We start from the raw sequence: 24,948 nt of genomic DNA on the forward strand, positions 1-24,948 counted from the left end.
GCACGTCCCCATCCCATGGCCTGTCCCTCCCCTGTGCCCCACAGCGTGTCCCCATACCACATCCCCGTCCCCCCCGCGCCCCACAGCGTGTCCCCACGTCCTCTCCCGCCCCCCCTTTCCCCCCCCCCAGAACCACGCTGAGCTTCCCGGCCCCTCTGTCCCCACATCCCGCCCCCCCACCCGAGCCCCACGGCGCGACCCACAGAGCAGAGCAGGTAGCCAGCAGTGACAGCACATGTTGGGGACACTGTGGGGACACACACACACTTGGGGGCCCCACGGGGGGGGTGTCAGTAAACACCAGCCCCCCCCTCCCACCCCAGGGTGCTGCCGGGGTCCCGGTGACAACACGAGGGCCTCGTGTCCTTGGGGTGTCCCCCCGATGTCCCCTGGGGTGTCCCCACCCCAGCGCTGGCGGGCAGGAGCTGGCAGGAGCGGGCACAATCCGGCAGCGCCGGCGGCGCTTCCCCTTCCCGCGCCCGTCACGGGACGGCTGAGCAATCGTCACGGGGTGCCATGGGACATGTCCCCCCCCAGCACCCACAGACACCCCCCCCAGCAGCACCCTGGGGTGGGATGGGGACCCCCAGGGGTGGGAACCCCCACCAGCACCCTAGAGAGGGGTGGGGACCCCCCAGGGTGGGGCGCGGACCCCCCAGCAGCACCCTGGGGTGGGAGGGGGACTCCTGGGGTGCGGTGGGGACCCCCAGCAGCACCCTTGGGTGGGCCATGGACCCCCAGCAGCACCCTGGGGTGGGCCGGGGACCCCTGGGGAGGGCTGGAGACCCCCTTGCAGCACCCTAGGGTGGGACGTGGACCCCCAGCAGCACCCTGGGGTGGCACCTGGACCCCTGGGGTGGGGAACCCCCCTGCAGCACCCTAAGGTGGGCTGTGGACCCCCAGAAGCACCCTGGGGTGGGACGCAGACTCCTGGGGTGCGGTGGAGACCCCCTTGCAGCACCCTTGGGTGGGATGTGGACCCCCAGCAGCACCCTGGGGTGGGCTGGAGACTCCCGGGGCCACCCTGGGGTGGGATGTGGACCCCTGGGGTGGGGACCCCCCTCTGCAGCACCCTAAGGTGGGCTGTGGACCCCTGGGGAGGGCTGGAGACCCCCTTCCAGCACCCTAGGGTGGGACGTGGACCCCCAGCAGCACCCTGGGGTGGGATGTGGACCCCTGGGGAGGGCTGGAGACCCCCTTGCAGCACCCTAGGGTGGGACACGGACCCCCAGGGCCACCCTGGGGTGGGACACGGACCCCCAGCAGCACCCTAGGGTGGGATGTGGGACCCCCAGGGTGGGACACGGACCCCCGGGGCCACCCTGGGGTGGGACACGGACCCCCAGCAGCACCCTAGGGTGGGATGTGGACCCCCAGGGTGGGACACGGACCCCCGGGGCCACCCTGGGGTGGGACACGGACCCCCAGCAGCACCCTGGGGTGGGACACGGACCCCCAGGGTGGGACACAGACCCCCAGCAGCACCCTGGGGTGGGACACGGACCCCCGGGGTGGGACACGGACCCCCGGGGCCACCCCGGGGTGGGACACGGACCCGCAGCAGCACCCTAGGGTGGGACACGGACCCCCGGGGTGGGACACGGACCCCCGGGGCCACCCCGGGGTGGTGTCGGGGTGCGGGGGGGTGCGCGTTTCGGGGTGGGGGGGGGTGCGTGCGTCTCTAGCGGAGGTCGTCGGGGGCGAAGACGCCGCGGGCGCGGCGCAGGACGGAGTCCTTGGCGGGGTCGTAGGGGTGCTCCTTGGAGGGGATCTCCAGGACGGCGGGCAGCGGCCGGGCGTGCGCCTCCACCGCGTGCCGGATCAGCTCCGCCAGGCACTGGCTGATCAGGATGATCCCGATGTCCTCCCGGTTCAGGAAGCTCCTGGGGGGGGGGGGGGGGGAATGGGGGGGGGGGTCAGCCCGGGTCCCCTCGGCACCCCCTTGATCCACACACCCCCTCCCAGGACCCCTGGGACCCCCCCCTGCTCCAGACCCCCCCCCCCCCCCCCAGGGACTCCTGGGACCCCCAGATCCACCCCAGGGACTCCTGGGACCCCCCCACATCCTCCCCCAGGACCCCTGGGACCCCCCAATCCCCCCCAGGACTAGACACCCCCCCAAAGTGGACCCCTGGGACCCCCCGGGGCTCCCCCCTGCTCCAAACTGCCCCCCCGGGACTCCTGGGACCCCCAGATCCCCCCCCAGGGAGTCCTGGGACCCCCCCACATCCACCCCCAGGACCCCTGGGACCCCCCAATCCCCCCCAGGACTAGACACCCCCCCAAAGTGGACCCCTGGGACCCCCCGGGGCTCCCCCCCTGCTCCAAACCGCCCCCCCGGGACTCCTGGGACCCCCAGATCCCCCCCAGGACCCCTGGGACCCCCCGGGGCTCCCCCCTGCGCCCCCTCTTGCTCCAGACCCCCCCCAGGGACTCCTGGGGCCCCCCCCACATCCTCCCCCAGGACCCCTGGGACCCCCCCACATCCTCCCCCAGGACCCCTGGGACCCCCCCACATCCTCCCCTGGGCCCCCCCGGGGCCCCCCTCCTGCTCCAGACCCCCCCCCCAGGGACTCCTGGGACCCCCAGATCCCCCTCCCAGGACCCCTGGGACCCCCCCAGATCCCCCACCCTGCTCCAGACCCCCCCCCCGGGAGTCCTGGGACCCCCCCACATCCCCCCCAGGGACTCCTGGGACCCCCCCAGATCCCCCCCCAGGACCCCTGGGACCCCCCGCCCCCCCCCCCCCTCCTCCAGACCCCCCCCCCAGGGAGTCCTGGGACCCCCCCACATCCTCCCCCAGGACCCCTGGGACCCCCCGGCCCCCCCCCCCTCCTCCAGACCCCCCCCCAGGGAGTCCTGGGACCCCCCCCACATCCCCCCCAGGGACTCCTGGGACCCCCCCAGATCCCCCCCCAGGACCCCTGGGACCCCCCCCCTGCTCCCCCCCTTTGCTCCAGACCCCCCCCCTCGAGGCCTCCCGGTCCCCCGGGCCCCCCCCGGGCCCCCCCCGGGGTCGGGGCCTACCGGAAGGTCTCCTCGATCTCGGCCAGGCTGGTCTCCTTCTCCACCACCAGGAAGTTGGGCTTGCGGTGCTTGTCCAGCTCCCCCACGCCGCCCAGCAGGAACCCGGTCACCGTGTCCTCGTCCCCCAGCACCGCGATCAGCTTCCCGCGGCCCGACATGGCCGACACCGACACCGCCACCGGCACCGGGGGAGGCCGCTACCGGGGGAGGCCGCCGCGCATGCGCCGCCGCGCAGGGCACGCCCCTTTTCCCCGGCCACGCCCACCGTCGCCCGGGCGACGGCGCAGTCGCCCCGCCCACGCCGCGCCCTCGAGCGCTACCTCCGCCGCCTCCTTGGCCCCGCCCCCGCGTTGGCCCCGCCCCGCCTTGGCCCGCCCCGTGTTGACCCCGCTACAGCGTTGGCCCCGCCCCCGTGTTGGCCCCGCCCCCGCGTTGACCCCGCTACAGCGTTGGCCCCGCCCCCGTGTTGGTCCCGCCCCGCATTGACCCCGCTACAGCGTTGGCCCCGCCCCCGTGTTGGCCCCGCCCCGTGTTGACCCGCTACAGTGTTGGCCCCGCCCCCGTGTTGGCCCCGCCCCCGTGTTGACCCCGCCCCCGTGTTGACCCCGCTACAGCATTGCCCCCGCCCCCGTGTTGGCCCCGCCCCCGCCTTGGCCCCGCCCCCGTGTTGACCCCGCTACAGCATTGCCCCCGCCCCCGTGTTGGCCCCGCCCCCGTGTTGGCCCCGCCGCGCTAGCCCCGCCCCTCCGCGCTTGCGCCTTCTGGCCCCGCTGCTCGTTCTGGCCCCGCCCATGCAGGGATGGTCCCCTCCCCCAGCTCCGGCCGCTTGCTCCGCCCCCGCAGCCATAGCCCCGCCCCACCGCCGTGGCCCCGCCCTGCTGCGCGTTCTGGCCCCGCCCCCTTCGGCATGATTCCCGCCCCCCGCTCATCCTGTTTGCTCCGCCCCCGCAGCCATGGCCCCGCCCCACCGCCGTGGCCCCGCCCCCGAGCGCCCCGCTTGCCGCTGCTCCGCCGCGCGCATGCGCAGTGCGCGCTGCCCTTGACGGGACGCGGGGGACACCCCCCCCCCCCAATGGGACCCGTCCCCCGACCCCCCCCGGGCACAGCACCCCCCAACCGCACCGGTACTGGGACCCCGGGACGCAGCCCCCAGGACCCCGGCGTCCTGGCCCGACCCCTCCGGACCCCCCAGGACCCCCCGGGACCCCCCCAGACCCCCCCCGGACCCCCCGGACCCCCCAGGACCCCGTGTCCTGTCATGGACACCCGAAGACCCCCCCCCGGACCCTGATGTCCTTCCATGGACCCCCCCGGACCCCCATGTCCTGCCCCAGATCCCCCCAGGACCCCCCCAGACCCCCCCTGGACCCCCCCAGGACCCCCGGTGTCCTACCCCTGAACCCCCCAGGACCCCCCCAGGACCCCCCCGGGACCCCCCCGGGACCCCCCCCAGGACCCCGGTGTCTACCCCTGAACCCCCCAGGACCCCCCCCCAGGACCCCCCCGGGACCCCCCCGGGACCCCCCCAGGACCCCGGCCTCCTGCCATGGCCCCCCAGGAGCCCCCCAGACCCCTGTGTCCTGCCCCAGATCCCCCCAGGACCCCTTTGGGACCCCCCAGGACCCCCCAGACCCCCCCAGGACCCCGGCCTCTTGCCATGGAACCCCCCTTGGACCCCCATCCTGCTCCAGACCCCCCTAGAACCCCCCCCCTTTGTGTGTCCCCCCCCTTTGTGTCCCCCCCCCAATCCAGCCCCCACAGCACCCTGAGTCTCCCACTGCTTTATTGGTGGGTCCGGGACCCCTTTGGGACCCCCCAGGACCCCCCCAGGACCCCCCCGGGACCCCCCGGGACCCCCCCCTGACCCCGGCCTCCTGCCATGGCCCCCCAGGAGCCCCCCAGACCCCGTGTCCTGCCCCAGATCCCCCCAGGACCCCCCCTGGACCCCCCCAGGACCCCCCCAGGACCCCCGGGACCCCCCCAGGACCCCGGTGTCCTACTCCTGATCCCCCCAGGACCCCCCCGGGACCCCCCCTGGACCCCCCCAGGACCCCGGCCTCATGCCATGGCCCCCCAGGACCCCCCAGACCCTGTGTCCTGCCCAGATCCCCCCAGGACCCCCCCTGGACCCCCCCAGGACGCCCCCAGGACCCCCCCAGGACCCCGGCCTCTTGCCATGGACCCCCCCCTTGGACCCCATCCTGCTCCAGACCCCCCCTAGAACCCCCCCCCTTTGTGTGTCCCCCCCCTTTGTGTCCCCCCCCCAATCCAGCCCCCACAGCACCCTGAGTCTCCCACTGCTTTATTGGTGGGTCCGGGACCCCTTTGGGACCCCCAGGACCCCCCAGGACCCCCCCAGGACCCCGGCCTCTTGCCATGGACCCCCCCTGGACCCCCATCCTGCTCCAGACCCCCCTAGAACCCCCCCCCCCCCCATTGCCCCCCCCCCCCAATCCAGCCAGCACAGCACCCTGAGTCTCCCAGTGCTTTATTGGTGGGTCCGGGACCCCTTTGGGACCCCCCCAGGACCCCCCCAGACCCCCGTGTCCTGCCCCAGATCCCCCAGGACCCCCCCTGGACCCCCCCAGGACCCCGGCCTCCTGCCATGGCCCCCCAGGAGCCCCCCAGACCCCTGTGTCCTGCCCCAGATCCCCCCAGGACCCCCCCAGGACCCCCCCAGACCCCCCCAGGACCCCGGCCTCCTGCCATGGACCCCCCCCTTGGACCCCCATCCTGCTCCAGACCCCCCCTAGAACCCCCCACACCCCCCCAATCCAGCCAGCACAGCACCCTGAGTCTCCCAGTGCTTTATTGGTGGGTCCAGGACCCCTTTGGGACCCCCCGGACCCCCCCAGGACCCCCACCTCTGGCTGTGGGTGCCGGGGGGGGGGTCAGGGGACGGTGACACGGTAGGGGCTGCCGGGGACATTGTCGTCCCCCCAGCGCAGGATGAGGACGTAGTCCCCCTTCTCCTTGACGGTGTAGGTGACGTTGTAGACGCGGTTGCCCACATGTTTGACATAGACCTCCTCGCAGGGGGTCTTGGGCCGTGGACCCCCACCATCAGCATGTTGGTGCCTGGGGGGGGGGCGGGGGGGGTCAGCGCTGGGTCTTCACCCTGCCCTCGAGACCCCAGACCCACACGCCGGACCCCAAATCCCCCACCGGACCCCCCACCGGACCCCCCACCGGAGCCCGTCTTGACCCATCACATCTCCCACCAGACCCTGACCCCCCCCCGGCCCCCGCCCCATCGCATCCCCCCCCCAGACCCCCGAACCCCCACAAGACCCCCCCAATGACCCATCACCTCCCCTCCTAGGACCCCCCCAGGGTCTTCTAGGATCCCCCGGGACCCCCCAGACACCCCCCCAGACCCACCGTTGACCTATGACCTCCCCCCCCAGGACCCCCAGGACCCCTCGAGACCCCCCAGAACCTCTCGAGCCCCCCCAGGACCCCCCTGAGACCCATCACCTCCCCTCCAAGGACCCCCCAAGGCCCCCCAGGCCCCCCCAAGACCCCTTGGGACCCCCCTTGCCCACCATGTCCACTGCCAGACCCCAGACACCCCCCCCAGACCCCCCGTTGACCCATCACCTCCCTCCCAGGACCCCCAGAACCCCTCAAGACCCCCAGGACCCCCCTGAGACCCATCACCTCCCTCCAAGGCCCCCCCAAGACCCCCCAGGCCCCCCCAAGACCCCTTGGGACCCCCCTTGACCCACCGTGTCCCCTGCCAGACCCCCCGTTGACCATCACCTCCCTCCCAAGCCCCCCAGACCCCTCGAGACCCCCCAGGACCCCTCGAGACCCCCCAGGACCCCCCCGGACCCCCCCCCCCACGCACCAGCCTTGCTGCAGTCGACGGTGAAGTGGTTCTTCTGGCCGAGGAAGGCGGTTGCCAGCCCCGGCCCCCGCGCCACCACCTTCCCCGCGTCCGAGGAGAACTTGGGGAGCCCCCCGAAGGCGGGGGGTCCCCGCGACGCCGCCCCGCCCCGCGTCACCGTCTCCACCAGCACCGTCGACGTCTCGTGCAGGCTGTGTCCCCCCGACAGACGCGGGCCTGGGGGGCGCGGGGATGCCATGAACCCCCCGCCATGGGGACACCCCAACACTCTTGCACTGCTCTGGGGACCCCCCCGGGGAACCCACCGCGCTGCCCCACCCCGGGGACCCCCCTCACGCTGCCCTGGGGGTCCCAGCATGTCACCCTGGGGGACTCCCCCTTCATGTCACGCTGGGGGTCCCCCCTTCATGTCACCCTGGGGGTCCCCCATCATGTCACCCTGGGGGTCCCCCTTCATGTCACCCTGGGGACCCCCCAGCATGCCACGCCATTGACCCCTTGTCACACCGCCCTGGGGACCCCCTTTCATGTCACCCTGGGGACCCCATCATGTCACCCTGGGGACACCCTTTCATGCACCCTGGGGACCCCCCATCATGTCACCCGGGGGACCCCCCCCTTCCTGTCACCCTGGGGGTCCCCCATCATGTCACCCTGGGGACTCCCCCTTCATGTCACCCTGGGGACCCCCCAGCATGTCACACTGGGGGTCCCCCATCATGTCACCCTGGGGGTCCCCCTTCATGTCACCCTGGGGACCCCCCAGCATGCCACTCCACTGACCCCTTGTCACACCGCCCTGGGGACCCCCTTTCATGTCACCCTGGGGACCCCCCATCATGTCACCCTGGGGGTCCCCCATCATGTCACCTGGAGACCCCCCCTTCCTGTCACCCTGGGGGTCTCCCATAACATCACCCTGGGGACCCCCACTTCGTGTCACCCTGGGGGTCTCCCATCATGTCACCCTGGGGGTCCCCTTCATCTCACCCAGGGGACCCCCCAGCATGCCACGCCATTGAACCCTTGTCACACCACCCTTGGACACCCTTTCATGTCACCCTGGGGACCCCCCCCTTCCTGTCACCCTGGGGACCCCCACTCCATGTCACCCTGGGGGTCTCCCATCATGTCACCCCGGGGACCACCCCATCACGCCACCCCACGGACCCTCCATCACGCCACTCCCTTGACCCCTTGCCACCCCCCCTCGGGGACCCCGCTGTCACACCCCCCTGGAGACCCCTGTCACCCCCCGGAGACCCCCCAGGACCCGTCCCCGTCCCCCATCCGTACCGGTGACTTTGGCCTTGAAGGGGCTACCGACGATGTGGTGGGGCCGCCGTACTTGATGGAGATGAGGTAGTTGCCGGGGGCCATGGGGGTGTAGGTGACGCGGTGGCCCTCGGCGCACTCCACGCAGTCCAGCTTCACCTTGGAGGGGCCGTCGATGGTGACGGCCAGCGCGCCCGCCCCGGCGTTGGCCGTCTTCACCAGGAACTCCGAGCACACGCCTGCGCCGGGGACGTCAGGTGCCGGCACCGCGCCGGGGCCGTGTCCCCGCTGCCACCGCCACCGCGGCCACGGCTCCGTTGCCACCACCCCGATGTATGGCTCCACGCCATGGCCACGTCCCCCATTGCCACCTCCCCACCGCCACCACCCTATGGGCTTGGCCACGGCCCCATTGCCACCACCCTGAGCTGTGGCCCCATACTGTGGCCGTGTCCCCACTGCCACCACCTATAGCTGTGGCCCCATACCATGGCCGTGTCCCCACTGCCACCACCCTATAGGCATGGCCATGTCCCTGCTGCCACCACTCCAGAGCTGTGACTCCATACCATGGCCACGTCCCCACCACCATGGCCATGTCCCCATAGCCACTACCCTATAGCTGTGGCCCCATACTGTGCCGTGTCCCCATAGCCACCACCCTATAGCTGTTGCCCCATATTGTGGCCGTGTCCCCACTGCCACCACCCTATAGCTGTGGCCCCATACCATGGCCATGTCCCCACTGCCACCACCCTATAGCTGTGGCCCCATACCATGGCCATGTCCCCATTGCCACCACCCTATAGCTGTGGCTCTGTATCGTGGCCATGTCCCCATTGCCACCACCCTATGGCCAAGTCCCCATAGCCACCACCCTATAGCTGTGGCCCCATACCATGGCCATGTCCCCATAGCCACCACCCTATAGCCGTGGCCCCATACCATGGCCATGTCCCCATTGCCACCACCCTATAGCTGTGGCTCTGTATCGTGGCCATGTCCCCATTGCCACCACCCTATGGCCAAGTCCCCATAGCCACCACCCTATAGCTGTGGCCCCATACCATGGCCATGTCCCCATTGCCACCACCCTATAGCTGTGGCCCCATACCATGGCCATGTCCCCATTGCCACCACCCTATAGGCTTGGCCACGTCCCCGTTGCCACCATCCTACAGGCACGGCCCCGTCCCTGTTGCCACCACTCCAGAGCTGTGGCTCCGTACCATGGCCACGTCCCCACCACCATGGCCACGTCCCCATTGCCACCACCCCATAGGCACGGCCACGTCCCCGTCACCACCCTCCCACAGCCATGGTACTGACCATGGCCATGGCCATTGCCGCCACCCCATAGCTAGGTCCCCATGGCCATGTCCTGTTGCCACCACCTCAGAGCCACGTCCCCACTACCCCGGCCATGTCCCAGCTGCCACCACCCCATGGGCACGGCTGCGGCCGTGCCACCACCCCATGGCCACGTCCCCTCTACCACGGCCACGTCCCCATCACCACCCTCCCACGGCCACGGTGCTTGACCGCGGCCACGTCCCCACCACCACCCCCCCGGAGCCACGTCCCCCGCCAGCGGTGTCACCTGTGATGCCGCCCTCGAGGCCGGGGCCGTAAGCGGTGACGAGCCCGGGGTCCCCGGCCTGGCTCTGCTCGCCCACCCGGATGTTGAAGGGGCTGCCGGGCACGTGGCGCCCGTTGAAGCGCAGGTCGATGGAGTGCACCCCGTTCTCCCGCGGCAGGAACCCGATGGCGTACTTGTCTGGGGGTGGCACCGCGTCACTGACCGCCCCGACACCACGGCACCCTGTCCCTGCGTCCCCGTGTCCCCGTGTCCCCACATCCCCATGTCCCATGTCCCCATGTTGTGTCCCCATGTCCCCACACCCCGTGTCCCCATGTCCCTGCATCCCCTGTGTCCCTGCATCCCCTGTGTCCCCACATCCCCATGTCCCTGTCTCTCAATGTCCCCATGTCCCCACATCCCACACCCCATGTCCCAGTGTCCCCATGTTCCCATGTTCCTGTGTCCCCACACTCCCTGTCCCCATGTCCCCGTGTCCCCATGTCCCTGTGTCCCCTCTGTCCCCTTATCCCCTGTGTCCCCCACAACCCATGTCCCCATGTCCCCACGTCCCACACCCCATGTCCCAGTGTCCCCATGTTCCCATGTTGCTGTGTCCCCACACTCCCTGTCCCCATGTCCCCGTGTCCCCATGTCCCTGTGTCCCCTCTGTCCCCTTATCCCCTGTGTCCCCACAACCCATGTCCCCATGTCCCCATGCCCCGTGTCCCCACGCCCCCGTGTCCCCGTGTCTCCTTGTCCCTGCATCCCCTGTGTCCCCACACCCCGTGTCCCCACGTCCCTGTGTCCCCGTGTCTCCTTGTCCCTGCATCCCCTGTGTCCCCATATCCCCACGTCCCCGTGTCCCCGTGTCCCATGTCCCTGCATCCCCTGTGTCCCCACGTCCCCGTGTCCCCACGTCCCCGTGTCCCCATGTCTCCTTGTCCCTGCATTCCCTGTGTCCCCACATCCCCATGTCCCTGTGTCTCCATGTCCCCATGTCCCCACGTCCCACACCCCATGTCCCAGTGTCCCCATGTTCCCATGTTCCTGTGTCCCCACACTCCCTGTCCCCATGTCCCCGTGTCCCCATGTCCCTGTGTCCCCTCTGTCCCCTTATCCCCTGTGTCCCCACAACCCATGTCCCCATGTCCCCATGCCCCGTGTCCCCATGTCCCCGTGTCCCCATGTCTCCTTGTCCCTGCATCCCCTGTGTCCCCATATCCCCACGTCCCTGTGTCCCCGTGTCCCATGTCCCTGCATCCCCTGTGTCCCCACACCCCGTGTCCCCACGTCCCCGTGTCCCCGTGTCCCGTGTCCCTGCATCCCCTGTGTCCCCACACCCCGTGTCCCCACGTCCCGGTGTCCCCACGTCCCCATGTCCCCGTGTCCCCATGTCCCACCGCTGTCCAGCTCGGAGACGTAGCACTCCTCCACGACGCCGGCCGGCGTGTGCACCTTGGCGTCGATGACGCCGCGCGCCCCGTTCAGCTGCACCGCGAAGGAGGCCGGCTGGTTCACTGTCACCGTCTCCTGCGGGGACACGGCGCTGGCACCGACCCCCGGGGAGCCGGGGGGGGCTCAGGGGGGCACATGGGCGCAAGGTGGCCGGGGGGTGACCCGGCACAGGGGTGGCACCGGAGGTGGCGGCAGGAGGGGTCCCAAGGGTGACACATGGGTGCAAGGTGGCCCACGGGGGACCGGGGGGTGGCACCAGGGTGGGGTCCCAAGGGTGCCACGTGGATGCACAGTGGCCCAGGGGTGACACAAGGGACCCAGAGGTGCCACAGGGGCACAAGATGGCCCAGTGGTGACATGGGGGAGACGGAGGTGGCACCAAGGGTGGCACCAGGGGAGTCCCAAGGGTGCCACAGGGGTGCAAGGGGGCCGAGGGGTGACACAGAGGACCCAGGGGCACAGGGTGGCATGGGGGGTGACAGCAGGAGGGGTCCCATGGGTGACACAAGGGCGCAAGGTGGCTCAGAGGTGACAAAGGGGACTCAGGGGTGGCAGCAGGAGGGGTCCCAAGGGTGCCACATGGGCTTAAGGTGACCCAGGGGCGACAACGGGGACCTGGGGGTGGCACAGGGTCAGCATGGGGGGCACAGGGGTGGCACCGCGGTGTGTCCTAAGGGTGACACAGGGCTGCAATGTGGCCCAGGGGTGACAACAGGGACCCAGGGGTGGCACCAAGGGTGGCACAGGGTGAGCATGAGGGGCACAGGGGTGGCACCGGGAGTGTGTCCCAAGGGTGACACAGGGCTGCAATGTGGCCCAGGGGTGACACAGGGGACCCAGGGGTGGCACAGGGTCAGCATGGGGGGCACAGGAGTGGCACCGCGGTGTGTCCCAAGGGTGACACAGGGCTGCAATGTGGCCCAGGGGTGACACGGGGGACCCAAGGGTGGCAGGGGGTCAGCATGGGGGGCACAGGGGTGGCACTGGGGGTGTGTCCCAAGGGTGACACAGGGCTGCAACATGGCCCAGGGGTGACAACAGGGACCCAGGTGTGGCACCAAGGGGTGGCATGGGGTCAGCATGAGGGGCACAAGGGTGGCATCAGAGGGGGGGCTCCAAGGGTGCCACACGGGCACGAGGTGGCCCAGGGGTGACACGGGGCTCCCAGGGGTGCCGGGTGACAGCGGGGGCGTAAGCGGGTGCCCCCGTGTCCCTGGGTACCTGGAGGCTGGTGACGGTGAGGCGCCGGGCGTCATCGGAGTGGGAGGCCACGGGCACCACGAAGGGGCTGTCGGGGATGTGCTCCTCGTTGAACTTGATGGAGACCTCGTAGTCGCCTGGGGACACACGGGTGGCCTCGCACGGGGACGACCCGCACGGGGACGTCCTCACGTGGGGACAGCGCGCACGGGGACACCCTTACACGGGGACGGACTTGCATGGGGACACCTTTGCAAGGGGACACTCTTGCACGGGGATGACCCTTGCCTGGGGACACCGGCACATGGGGACACCCTTGCAGGGGGAGAACCCTCGCCTGGGGACATTCTCACCTGGGGACACCCTCGCACTGGCAGCATCCTCGCACGGGGACACTCTTGCACAGAGACACCGTCGCACGGGGACACCCTCGCACGAGGAGAACCCTCGCCTGGGGACACCCTTGCACTGGGAGCACCCTGACCTGGGGACACCCTCCCCTGGGGACACCCTTGTACTGGGAGCACCCTCACACTGGGAGCACCCTTGCATGGGGACACCCTCGCACGGTGACACCCTTGCACGGGGACACTCTGGCATGGGGACACCCTGGCACTGGGAGCACCCTGACCTGGGGACATCCTCGCATGGGGACACCCTCGCACGGTGACACCCTCACCTGGGGACACCCTTGCACTGGGAGCACCCTGACCTGGGGACACCCTCGCATGGGGACACCCTCGTATGGGGACATCCTTGCACTGGGAGCACCCTGACCTGGGGACACCCTCGTACTGGGAGCACCCTCACACTGGGAGCACCCTTGCATAGGGACACCCTTGCACGGTGACACCCTTGCATGGTGACACCCTCACCTGGGGACACCCTTGTGCTGGGAGCACCCTGACCTGGGGACACCCTTGCATGGGGACACCCTCGCACGGTGACACCCTCACCTGGGGACACCCTTGTGCTGGGAGCACCCTGGCACGGGGACACCCTTGCATGGGGACACCCTCACACGGGGACACCCTGGCACTGGGAGCACCCCGGCACGGGGACACCCCGGCACGAGGCTGTCCCCAGGGTGCGTGCGCCCCGTGGGGGGCTCGGGGACGGGGGACCCCCCAGACCCACCGGGCTCCTGGACGAGGTAGGAGACGCCGCAGGAGCCGTCCTTGCGGTCCTCGAAGGCGATCTCGGCCTTGCTGGGCCCCTCCACCGCGATGGAGAGGCCCCCGGCCCCCGCCTCCCGCGTCCAGATGCTGAACTCGGCTGGGGGGGCGGAGGACACGGGACACCCATGGGTGCCCCCGTCCTCCGCTGGCACCCCGGGGCCGGCGCCACCCCCACCCACCGTGCCCCCTGCACACACAGCCCCCCAAGTGCACCCATACCCCCCCATTGCACCCATACCCCCCCCATTGCACCCATACCCCCCCAAATGCACCCATACCCCCCCATTGCACCCATAACCCCCCTTTGCACCCATAACCCCCCACCCCATTGCACCCATATCCCCCACACCCATTGCACCCGTACCCCCTCCACCCATAGCACCCACAGCCCCATTGCACCCGCACCCCCCCATTGCACCCATATCCCCCCATTGCACCCATAACCCCCCATTGCACCCATACCCCCCACCCCATTGCACCCATACCCCCCCATTGCACCCATAACCCCCCACCCCATTGCACCCATATCCCCCACACCCATTGCACCCGTACCCCCTCCACCCATAGCACCCACAGCCCCATTGCACCCGCACCCCCCCCATTGCACCCATACCCCCCCATTGCACCCATAACCCCCCATTGCACCCATACCCCCCACCCCGTTGCACCCATACCCCCCCATTGCACCCATAACCCCCCACCCCATTGCACCCATATCCCCCACACCCATTGCACCCATACCCCCTCCACCCATAGCACCCACAGCCCCATTGCACCCGCACCCCCCCCCATTGCACCCATACCCCCCCATTGCACCCATAACCCCCCATTGCACCCATACCCCCCACCCCATTGCACCCATAACCCCCCATTGCACCCATAACCCCCCACCCCATTGCACCCATATCCCCCACACCCATTGCACCCGTACCCCCTCCACCCATAGCACCCACAGCCCCATTGCACCCGCACCCCCCCACCCATTGCACCCATATCCTCCCCCGCTACAGCCGTACCCTCACTCATACCTTCCCCATTGCATCCAACCCCCCCAAGGGCACCCATAACCCCCCACCCATGCCCCCTGCCCCCATATACTGCCCCATTGCACCCATACCCCTCCGTTGCACCTGTACACCCCAAGAGCCCCCAAACCCCCCACCCATTGCACCCATATCCCCCCTGCCCCCATATACCCCCATTGCCCCCATACCCCCACCCATAGCACCCCCACCCCCCCAAGTGACCCCATACCCCCCCATCCATAGCACCCACCCCCCCAAGCACCCCATACCCCCCACCCACAGCGCCCACCCCCCCAAGTGCCCCCATACCCATCACCCATAGCACCCACCCCCCCAAGTGCCCCCATACCACCCCACCCATAGCACCCACTGCCCCAAGTGCCCCCATACCCCCCACCCATAGCACGCACCCCCCAAGTGCCCCCATACCCATCACCCATAGCACCCACTCCCCCCAAGCACCCCATACCCCTCCACCCATAGCACCCACCGCCCCAAGTGCCCCCATACCCCCCGCCCATAGCACCCATGCCCCCCAAGCGCCCCATACCCCCCACCCATAGCACCCACCCCCCCAAGTGCCCCCATACCCATCACCCATAGCACCCACTGCCCCAAGTGCCCTCATACCCCCACCCCACAGCACCCACCGCCCCCCCAAGTGCCCCCATACCCCCCACCCATAGCACCCACCCCCCAAGTGCCCCCATACCCCTCCACCCATAGCACCCACTCCCCCCAAGCACCCCCATACCCCTCCACCCATAGCACCCACCGCCCCAAGTGCCCCCATACCACCCCACCCATAGCACCCACTGCCCCAAATGCCCCCATACCCCCCACCCATAGCACCCACCTGCCCAAGTGCCCCCATACCCATCACCCATAGCACCCACGCCCCCCAAGCACCCCATACCCCCCACCCACAGCACCCACCGCCCCAAGTGCCCCCATACGCCCCACCCATAGCACCCACCCCCCCAAGTGCCCCATACCCCCCATCCATAGCACCCACGCCCCCCAAGCGCCCCATACCCCCCACCCATAGCACCCACCCCCCCAAGTGCACCCATACCCCCACCCATAGCACCCACCCCCCCAAGTGCCCCATACCCCCACCATAACACCCACCCCCCAAGCGCCCCATACCCCCACCATAACACCCACCCCCCAAGCACCCCATACCCCCCACCCACAGCACCCACCGCCCCAGTTGCCCCCACACCCGCCCCGCCCTAGCACCCACGCCCCCCCCGTACCTGGCACGCCGGCCACGCCGCGCTGGAGGCCGGTGCCCCCCGCCCGCACCTTGTGGGCCCCCCCCTCGCCCAGGGGCCCGACGGTGAACTGGAAGGGGCTGCCGGGCACGTGCTGCCCCCGGTACTTGACGCTGACGGTGTGGGACCCCATCTCCTGGGGCACGAAGCGTACGCTGTACACCCCCGCGCCCCCCGCCAGCACCTCCGCCTCGAACCGCTGCCCCGATGGGCTCAGCACCTGCGCCGACAGCTCCTGCGCCGACGCCTCGCCTGCGGGGAGGCCCGGGCACCCCGTCACCAGGGCACCCCGGCACCCCGGCACCATGCAGCCGTGGCACCGGGGCACCCCGGCACCAGAGCACCCCAGCACCAGGTAGCCGTGGCACCAGGGCACCCTGGCACCATACAGCCATGGCACCGGGGCACCCCGGCACCAGAGCACCCCAGCACCATGCAGCCGTGGCACCAGGGCACCCCAGCACCAGGGCACCATGCAGCCATGGCACTAGGGCACCCTGGCACCAGGGCACCAGGGCACCCCAGCACCAGGTAGGCATGGCACCAGGGCACCCCGGCACCAGGGCACCCCAGCACCAGGGCACCCTACACCTCAGCACCAGGTAGCTGTGGCACCAGGGCACCCTGGCACCAGGGCACCCCAGCACCAGAGCACCCCAGCACCAGGTAGCTGTGGCACCAGGGCACCCTGGCACCATACAGCCGTGGCACTAGGGCACCCTGGCACCAGGGCACCCCAGCAACCCAACACCATGCAGCCGTGGCACCAGGGCACCCCTGCACCAGAGCACCCCAGCAGCATGCAGCCGTGGCACCAGGGCACCATGCAGCCATGGCACTAGGGCACCCCAGCACCAGGGCACCCCAGCACCAGGGCACCCTACACCCCAGCACCAGGTAGCCGTGGCACCAGGGCACCCTGGCACCAGGGCACCCCGGCACCATGCAGCCGTGGCACCAGGGCACCCCAGCACCAGGTAGCCGTGGCACCAGGGCACCCCAGCAACCCAACACCATGCAGCCGTGGCACCAGGGCACCCCTGCACCAGAGCACCCCAGCAGCATGCAGCCGTGGCACCAGGGCACCCCAGCACCAGGGCACCATGCAGCCATGGCACTAGGGCACCCCAGCACCAGGGCACCCCAGCACCAGGTAGCTGTGGCACCAGGGCACCCTGGCACCAGAGCACCCCAGCAGCATGCAGCCGTGGCACCAGGGCACCCCGGCACCCCGGCACCATGTAGCTGTGGCACAAGGGCACCCCAGCACCAAGCCACCCCAGCACCCCAGCACGCTGGCACCATGTAGCCATGGCACCCCGGCACCCCAGCACCATGTAGCCATGGCATCCTGGCACCCCAGCACCAAGCGACCTCAGCACCCCAGCACGCTGGCACCATGTAGCCATGGCACCAGGGCACCCTGTCACCAGGGCACCCCGGCACCCCAGCACCATGTAGCCGTGGCACCAGGACACCCCAGCACCAAGCCACCTCAGCACCCCAGCACACTGGCACCACGTAGCTGTGGCACCCTGGCACCCCAGCACCAGGGAACCCTGGCACCCCAGCACCCTGGCACCCCAGCACAAGTGCACCCCTGCGCACCAGCACCCTGGCACCATGGCACCCTGTCACCCCATCACCCCAGCGCCATGGCACCCCGACACCCCATCAACCCTGGCACCCCAATACCCTGGCACCATGGCACCCTGGCACCCCATTACCAGGGCACCCTGGCACCCCAGCACCTCATCACCATGGCACCATGGCACCCTGTCACCCCATCACCAGGGCACCCTGGCACCTGGGCACCCCATCACCATGTAACCATGGCACCCTGGCACCCCATTACCAGGGCACCCTGGCACCATGGCACCCTGGCACCCCATCACTGTGTAACCATGGCACCCTGTCACCCCAGCACTAGGGCACCCTGTCACCCCAGCACCTCATCATCATGGCACCCTGTCACCACGTCACCATGTCACCCCAACACCCTGGTGCCCTGACACCCCAGCACCAGGTCACCATGGCACCATGTCACCATGTCACCCAGCACCCTGGCACCCCATCACCTTGTCACCCTGACACCCCAGCACCCACCGGGGAGCCCCCCGCCACCCCGAGACCCGCCAGGACCTCCCTGCGCCCCCCCGCTGGGTGCAGACCCCCCCCCGGGGAGCGTGCACCCTCGTGCAAAGGACACACCGGGGCCGGCACACGTGTGCGCGCCGGCAAGCGCGCATGCACGCCGGCGAGTGTGAGCGCTCGCGCTAAAGCCACGCGCGCCCCCCGTGAGCGTGCACACCCGCTTGTGCGAGGGGTCCCACCCCGCGAGGGGCCAGCGTTGTCCCCCCGAACCTCGGCGCACGTCCCCGGGGCGAGGGGCGCGCACCCCCTCGCGTGAGTGTGAGCGGGTGCACGTGTCGCACCCGCAGCTCCCGGGACACGGGCGCGTGTCCCGGCCTCGTGCGAGGGGCACGCGTGGGCTGGCGTGCGAGGGGGGGGCCGGGCTGGCACACAGCCCCCGTGCAAGCACACAGGGCCTGTGCGAGTGTGTCCAGCCCTCGTGCAAGTGTGGCACCCGTGCAAGCCCGCTCCCCTACACTGGCGCACCCAGCCCTCGTGCAAGCACGCTCTGATGCACACACACAGCCCCCGTGCAAGCGCGCTGATGCCTCAGCCCTCGTGCAAGCGCATCCCCCTGCACGCCCAGTGCCCGTGCAAGCCCACTCCCCTGCACCAGTGCATCCATCCCTCGTGCAAGGACAGCCCTCGTGCAAGCACACAGATGTCCCAGTGCCCCCACCCTCGTGCAAGCCCACTCCCATGCACACACACAGCCCTCGTGCAAGCGCACAGATGCCCTTGTGCTCCCAGCCCTCATGCAAGCGCACCCCCTTGCACACTCAGCACTCGTGCAAGCCCACTCTGACGCAGCAGTGCCCCCAGCCCTCGTGCAAGCGTGCTCCTCTGCACACACACAGCCCTCGTGCAAGCGCACTGATGCCCCAGCCCTCGTGCAACCTGCATGACCAGCACCTGTGCAAGCCCACTCCCCTGCACCAGTGCATCCATCCCTTGTGCAAGCACAGCCCTCGTGCAAGCACGCTGATGCCTCAGCCCTCGTGCAAGCGCACCTCCCTGCACACTCAGCACTCGTGCAAGCCCACTCTGACGCAGCAGTGCCCCCAGCTCTCGTGCAAGCGCACCCCCCTGCACCAGTGCATCCATCCCTCGTGCAAGCACAGCCCTCGTGCAAGCGCACAGATGCCCCAGTGCCCCCACCCTCGTGCAAGTGCACCCACCTGCACCCTCAGCACCCGTGCAAGCCCACTCCCCTGCACCAGTGCATTCAGCCCTCGTGCAAGCACAGCCCTCGTGCAAGCGCACAGATGCCCTTGTGCCCCCACCCTCGTGCAAGCGCACCCCCCTGCACACACACAGCCCTCGTGCAAGCCCACTGATGCCTCAGCCCTCGTGCAAGCGCACCTCCCTGCATGCTCAACACTCGTGCAAGCCCCCTCTGACGCAGCAGTGCCCCCAGCCCTCGTGCAAGCGCACCCCCCTGCACACACACAGCCCTCGTGCAAGCGCACTGATGCCCCAGCCCTCGTGCAAGCGCACCCCCCCGCACGCCCAGCGCCCGTGCAAGCCCACTCCCCCGCAGGCCCCCCCCGCCCCGCCCTCGCCCCCCCGCCCCGGGCCGGCACCCACCCTCCTGGGCGCGGGCGATGGAGCCGAAGGAGCCCAGGCCCTCGCGGGCCAGGAAGCCCCCGAAGACGTTGGGGAAGGGGTCCCCGCCGACCTGGGTGGACTCCTCCACCCGCACCTCCCGCTTGGTCTCGCCGCCCCGCGTCTTGCTGATCTCGGTGCGCTCGGTGCGCGTGTAGGTGTGGCTGCTCCGCGTGAAGGTGCGCGTCAGGCGCTCCTGCGCCGACACCATCTGGAACCAGTTGCCTGCCGGCCACCGCGCCCGGGCGGGGACGGGGGGACGAGGGGACGGCACGGGGAGAGGCGGACGGGGAGGGAGGGGGGAGATGGGGGGGGGTGCAGGGATGGATGGAGACGTGGGTGGATGGAGACATGGATGGATGGAGACATGGATGGAGACACAGGTGGATGGAGACATGGATGGAGATCATGGATGGATGGAGACATGGATGGATGGAGACATGGATGGAGACACAGGTGGATGGAGACATGGATGGAGACATGGATGGAGATCATGGATGGATGGAGACATGGATGGATGGAGACATGGATGGAGACACAGGTGGATGGAGACATGGATGGAGACATGGATGGAGATCATGGATGGATGGAGACATGGATGGATGGAGACATGGATGAACACAGGGATGGGTGGAGACATGGGTGGATGGAGACATGGATGGACACACAGGTGGATGGAGACATGGATGGATGGATGGATTGATGGAGACATGGATGGATGGATGGATTGATGGAGACATGGATGGAGACACAGGTGGATGGAGACATGGATGGATGGAGACATGGATGGATGGATGGATTGACGGAGACATGGATGGAGACACAGGTGGATGGAGACACAGGTGGATGGAGACATGGATGGATGGATGGATGGAGACATGGATGGATGAAGACATGGATGGAGACATGGATGGATGGATGGATTCATGGAGACATGGATGGAGACACAGGTGGATGGAGACATGGATGGATGAAGAGATGGACGGATGGAGACATGGATGGATGAAGACATGGATGGAGACATGGATGAAGACACGGGTGGATGGAGACATGGATGGATGGAGACATGGATGGAGACACAGGTGGATGAAGACATGGATGGATGGAGACATGGATGGATGCAGGGATGGACACATGGATGGGTGGAGATAGGGATGGATGGAGACACGGATGGAGACATGGATGGAGACACGGATGGAGACACGCATGGATGGAGACATGGATGGAGACAAGGATGGATGGACACAAGAATGGAGACATGGATGGACGGACACAGGGATGGATGGAGACATGGAGACATGAATGGATGGAGACATGGATGGGTGGACACAGGGATGGATGGACACAGGGATGGAGACACGGATGGACGCAGGAATGGATGGAGACATGGGTGGATGGACACAGGGATGGATGGAGACATGGATGGATGCAGGGAGGGACACAGGGATGGATGGAGACATGGATGGATGGAGACATGGATGGAGACATGGATGGAGACACAGGTGGATGGAGACACGCATGGATGGATACACAGATGGAGACACGGATGATGGAGACACACATGGATGGATAGAGACATGGATGGAGACAAGGGTGGATGGACACAGGGATGGAGACATGAATGAGACATGGATGGATGGAGACATGGATGGAGACACGGATGGATGGACACAGGGATGGACACAGGGATGGACACAGGGATGGATGCAGGTATGGGTGGGCACAGGGATGGACACAGGGACGGACAAAGGTGTGGAGAGATGCAGGGATGGATGCAGGAAGGGATGGACACAGGGATGGATGCGGGGATGGATGCCGGGATGGATGGAGGCATGGATGGACATAGGGGTGGATGGACACAGGTGGGCACGTGGATGATCACAGGCAGAAGCAGACATGTGTGGGCAGGTGAACACGCGGACGGAGGCGTGGATGGACACGCGGACGGACGCACAGGTGGACGGAGGCACACCCGGAGGGACGCGCGGACGGACGGGGGCACGGACGCACGGAAGGGCACGGGCAGACGCCGACGGACACGGGGCCGGATGCACGGGCAGATGGGGAGAGAAGGAAGAAGGAGGCGGAAATCAGAGCTGGAGCGGCCAAGACGCGTCCCCATCCCCATCCCTGAGCCCCGCGGAGGAGGAGGAAGAGGAGGAGGAGGAGGAGGAGGAAGGCCAGCCCCTACCTGGGATCTTCAGGTTGAGGTCGCAGGTGCTGCCGATGGTGGCGATGGAGGGGGCCTGCCGCCGGCGCGTGATGCTTTCCTTCATGCGCCCCTCGCCCGTCACCTTCACCGTGAAGGGGCTCCCTGCGGGTGACGGCCACCTCAGGGACCTGGTCACCAAGAGGCGACCCAGGGGTCCAGGGTCCCCGGTGCCACCCCGCACGTCCCCGTCCCCCCTGTCCCCACCTGGGACGTGTTTGTCGGCAAACTTGATGTTGATGATGTAGTTGCCGGGCTCGGTGGGGCAGTAGGTGACCTTGCAGGTGCCGTCCTCCACGTCCTCACAGTTGATGTCCACCTTGCTGGGACCCTCGATGGACAGGCCCAGCCCGCCGTAGCCTGGGCAGCCACGGGGACACGCTCAGAGATGTCCCACTGATGTGGTCCCCATCCTGGCCATGGTCACGCTGTGGCCACCATCCCATCCCATCCTGGCCATGGCCATGCCAAGGCCGCCACCCCATCCTGGCCATGACCATGCCATAGCCATGGTCACCATAGCATCATTCTCTTGGCCATGGCTGCAGCATGGCCACGGCCACCATCCCTTCCTGGCCGTGGCCACACCATGGCCATAACCATGGCCACCACCCCATCTTATGCTGGCCACAGCCATGACATGGCCTTGGCCACCATCCCATCTGGGCCTTGGCCATGACACCACCACAGCCACCACCCAACCTCAGCCACAGCCACCATCCCACCTTGGCCATAGGCATGGCACCACCACACCCCAGCCACAACCATGGCCACCATCACATCCCGGCCATGGCCACCATCTCATCCCAGCCATGACCATGGCCACCATCCCGTCGTGGCCATGACCGTGGTCAACATCACACCCCAGTCATGATCACGGCCACCATCCCATCCTAGCCATGGCACCCCACGGCCATAACCATGGCCACCACCCCATCCTATGCTGGCCACAGCCATGCCATGGCCATGGCCATCATCCCATCTTGGTCATGGCCGTGGTCACCTTGCATCCTGGCCATGGCCATGGCCACCACCACACCCCAGCCACAACCACGGCCACCATCCCATCCCAGCCATGGCCATGGCCACCGTCACATCCCAGCCACAACCACGGCCACCATCCCATCCTGGCAATGGCCACCACCTCATCCCAGCCACGATCACACCATGGCAATGACTATCCCACAGGTCCATCCCCACCCATGGCCCCGGGGAGCGTGGTCTCACCAGCGCTGCGTGTGTCCACGATGAACTCGGACACCTCGAACGTGTGACCTTCCACCAGCCCCTTGCCCCACACCTTCACCCGGCTGGCGTCCCCGATCTCCGACTGCCCCACCAGGATCTTGAAGGGGCTGTTGGTGACGTGCTGCCCGCTCTTCTTCACGCTCACCACGTGCTCGCCCACCTCCTTGGGTGTGAAGGAGATGCCTGGGGGGGGACACCACCGTCAGCCACCTCCACCAGCCCTGGCCACCACCTCCAGCCCCTGGCCACCACCACCAACCCCTGGGCACCAGCAATGTGCCCTGGCTGTGGCCACCAAGCCCTGGGCACCCAATGCCATGGGGCCACCCAATGCCATGGGGCCACCCATCCGTATGACCCCACAGCCCTGTTGTCCTCTGTCGCACATCCCCAAATCCCACATCACCCTCTCTGTGTGGCCACCACCCTACAGCCAATGTCCCGGTTCTCCTGCGCCCACATCTTCCTGGCCCCACGTGTGCATGTCACTGTGTCCCCACATCCCCTGTCCCCCGTCCCCGTGTCCCCCACGCACCGATGTGGCGGTTGGGCAGCCGCTTGAGCAGGCAGGGCTCCTCGTTGCCCGATGGTGCCCGGATGCTGGCCGTCAGCAGGCTCAGGTCCGTCTCCGTGATCTTCAGCGAGACGTCCGTTGAGGTGCCCACGTTGAGTTGGGACGTCCGCATGGAGTCGTCCCCTGTGGAGGTGCCGTCAGCGGGGCCGAGAGGACGGCAGCCCAAGGGGGGTGGGGGAACGGAGGGGGTCTCCAGGGCTGGAGACGGATGGGGTCCCCGTGGCCATGTGGACAGGGTCCCCAGGGTCAAGGATGGATGGGGTTCCCACAGGTGTGTGAATAAGGTCCTCAAGGCCATGCGATAGGGTCCCCATGAGGTCCCCGGGGCCATGTGATGGGGTCCTGGTGGCCACGCAGGTGTGGTCAAGGCCATGAGATGGGGTCTCGGAGGCTGGGAATGGATGGGGTCCCACGGCCTTGTGGTGGGGTCCTGGTGGCCATGCAGCTGTCCCCATGGTCGCGCGCACAGGGTCCCCATGGCTGTATGAATGGGATCCCCATGGCTGGGGCTGGACAGGGTCCCCACGGCCATGTGATGGTGTCCCCAAGGCCCCACAAGGTCCCCACGGCCAGGGAAGGGGTCCTGGTGGTCAGGGATGGAGAGGGACACCATGGCCGCGTGATGGGTTCCCAGTGGCCATGCAGGTGTCCCCATGACCACGCAGGTGCCTCCATGGCCATGACCACGCAGAGGTCCCCATGACCACAGGGAGGTCCCAAGGACCTTGGTGGGATGCCCAGGACCACGGGGGTCCCATCTCACCGGTGATCTTGGCGGTGAAGGGGCTGCCCGGGATGTGCTTGTCGTCGAAGCGGACGATGATGTTGTAGTCCCCGGGGGCGGTGGGCAGGTAGGACACGGTGCAGGTCCCGTCCTTGTTATCCTGGCAGGTGATCTCCGCCTTGGAGGGACCTTCCACCGCCAACGAGAGCCCACCTGGGGGGCACCGGGGTGGGCGTCAGGAGGCATTGGGGGTCTCCAGCCCCTTCCCAGCCCCTCCTGGTGGCATTGGGGGGGGTCTCCAAAACCCTCCCAGATGCCCCGGTGCCCCCCTTGGCCACCACTCACCCTCCCCGGCATCCTTGGTGACGATGGTGAAGGTGCAGGGCTTGTTGACCATGCCATGGCTCAGCCCCGGCCCGTAGGCGCTCACGTGCCGGGGGTTGATGGCATCCACGTAGAACTGGAGGGGACTCCCTGGGGACACAGGGGACGACGGTCAGGGACCCCACGGGGACACCCCGCACCACGGCCGGCTGCTCAACCCATGGGTGCCCAACCAGGGCGAGGTGGCATCAGCCTTGTGCAG

General features: G+C 68.7%; 2 protein-coding genes across 3 annotated transcripts in view; both read right to left on the bottom strand.

Annotated features, from left to right (window-relative positions):
• Window positions 1-1,672: 1,672 nt before the first annotated feature.
• Window positions 1,673-3,215, bottom strand: ATP6V1F (ATPase H+ transporting V1 subunit F). Of its 2 annotated transcripts, none has more exons than XM_059816802.1 (2): window positions 3,028-3,215; window positions 1,673-1,883 (listed from the first exon to the last, which is right to left on the bottom strand). In XM_059816802.1, exons 1-2 carry the CDS (start codon window positions 3,183-3,185, stop codon window positions 1,682-1,684), a joined length of 360 nt encoding a protein of 119 aa, XP_059672785.1. In that variant the 5' UTR covers window positions 3,186-3,215; the 3' UTR covers window positions 1,673-1,681. The 2 variants fall into 2 exon arrangements, with proteins under 2 accessions (XP_059672785.1, XP_059672784.1); XM_059816801.1 differs by having other exon boundaries at window positions 1,673-1,958.
• Window positions 3,216-5,819: 2,604 nt separating this feature from the next.
• The window catches only part of FLNC (filamin C), a 57,634-nt gene continuing 38,505 nt past the window's right edge, over window positions 5,820-24,948 (bottom strand). The window contains 16 exon segments of the mRNA XM_059815986.1: window positions 5,820-6,070; window positions 6,073-6,105; window positions 6,878-7,093; window positions 8,174-8,212; window positions 8,215-8,391; window positions 9,753-9,929; window positions 11,135-11,264; window positions 12,411-12,526; window positions 13,527-13,664; window positions 15,852-16,121; window positions 21,799-21,921; window positions 22,024-22,176; window positions 23,044-23,247; window positions 23,600-23,761; window positions 24,402-24,575; window positions 24,708-24,836. Coding sequence (XP_059671969.1) covers window positions 5,919-6,070; window positions 6,073-6,105; window positions 6,878-7,093; window positions 8,174-8,212; window positions 8,215-8,391; window positions 9,753-9,929; window positions 11,135-11,264; window positions 12,411-12,526; window positions 13,527-13,664; window positions 15,852-16,121; window positions 21,799-21,921; window positions 22,024-22,176; window positions 23,044-23,247; window positions 23,600-23,761; window positions 24,402-24,575; window positions 24,708-24,836 — 2,393 coding nt within the window. The 3' untranslated portion in view covers window positions 5,820-5,918.

Source organism: Gavia stellata, chromosome 4, assembly GCF_030936135.1.
Source record: "Gavia stellata isolate bGavSte3 chromosome 4, bGavSte3.hap2, whole genome shotgun sequence".
NCBI lineage: Eukaryota > Metazoa > Chordata > Aves > Gaviiformes > Gaviidae > Gavia > Gavia stellata.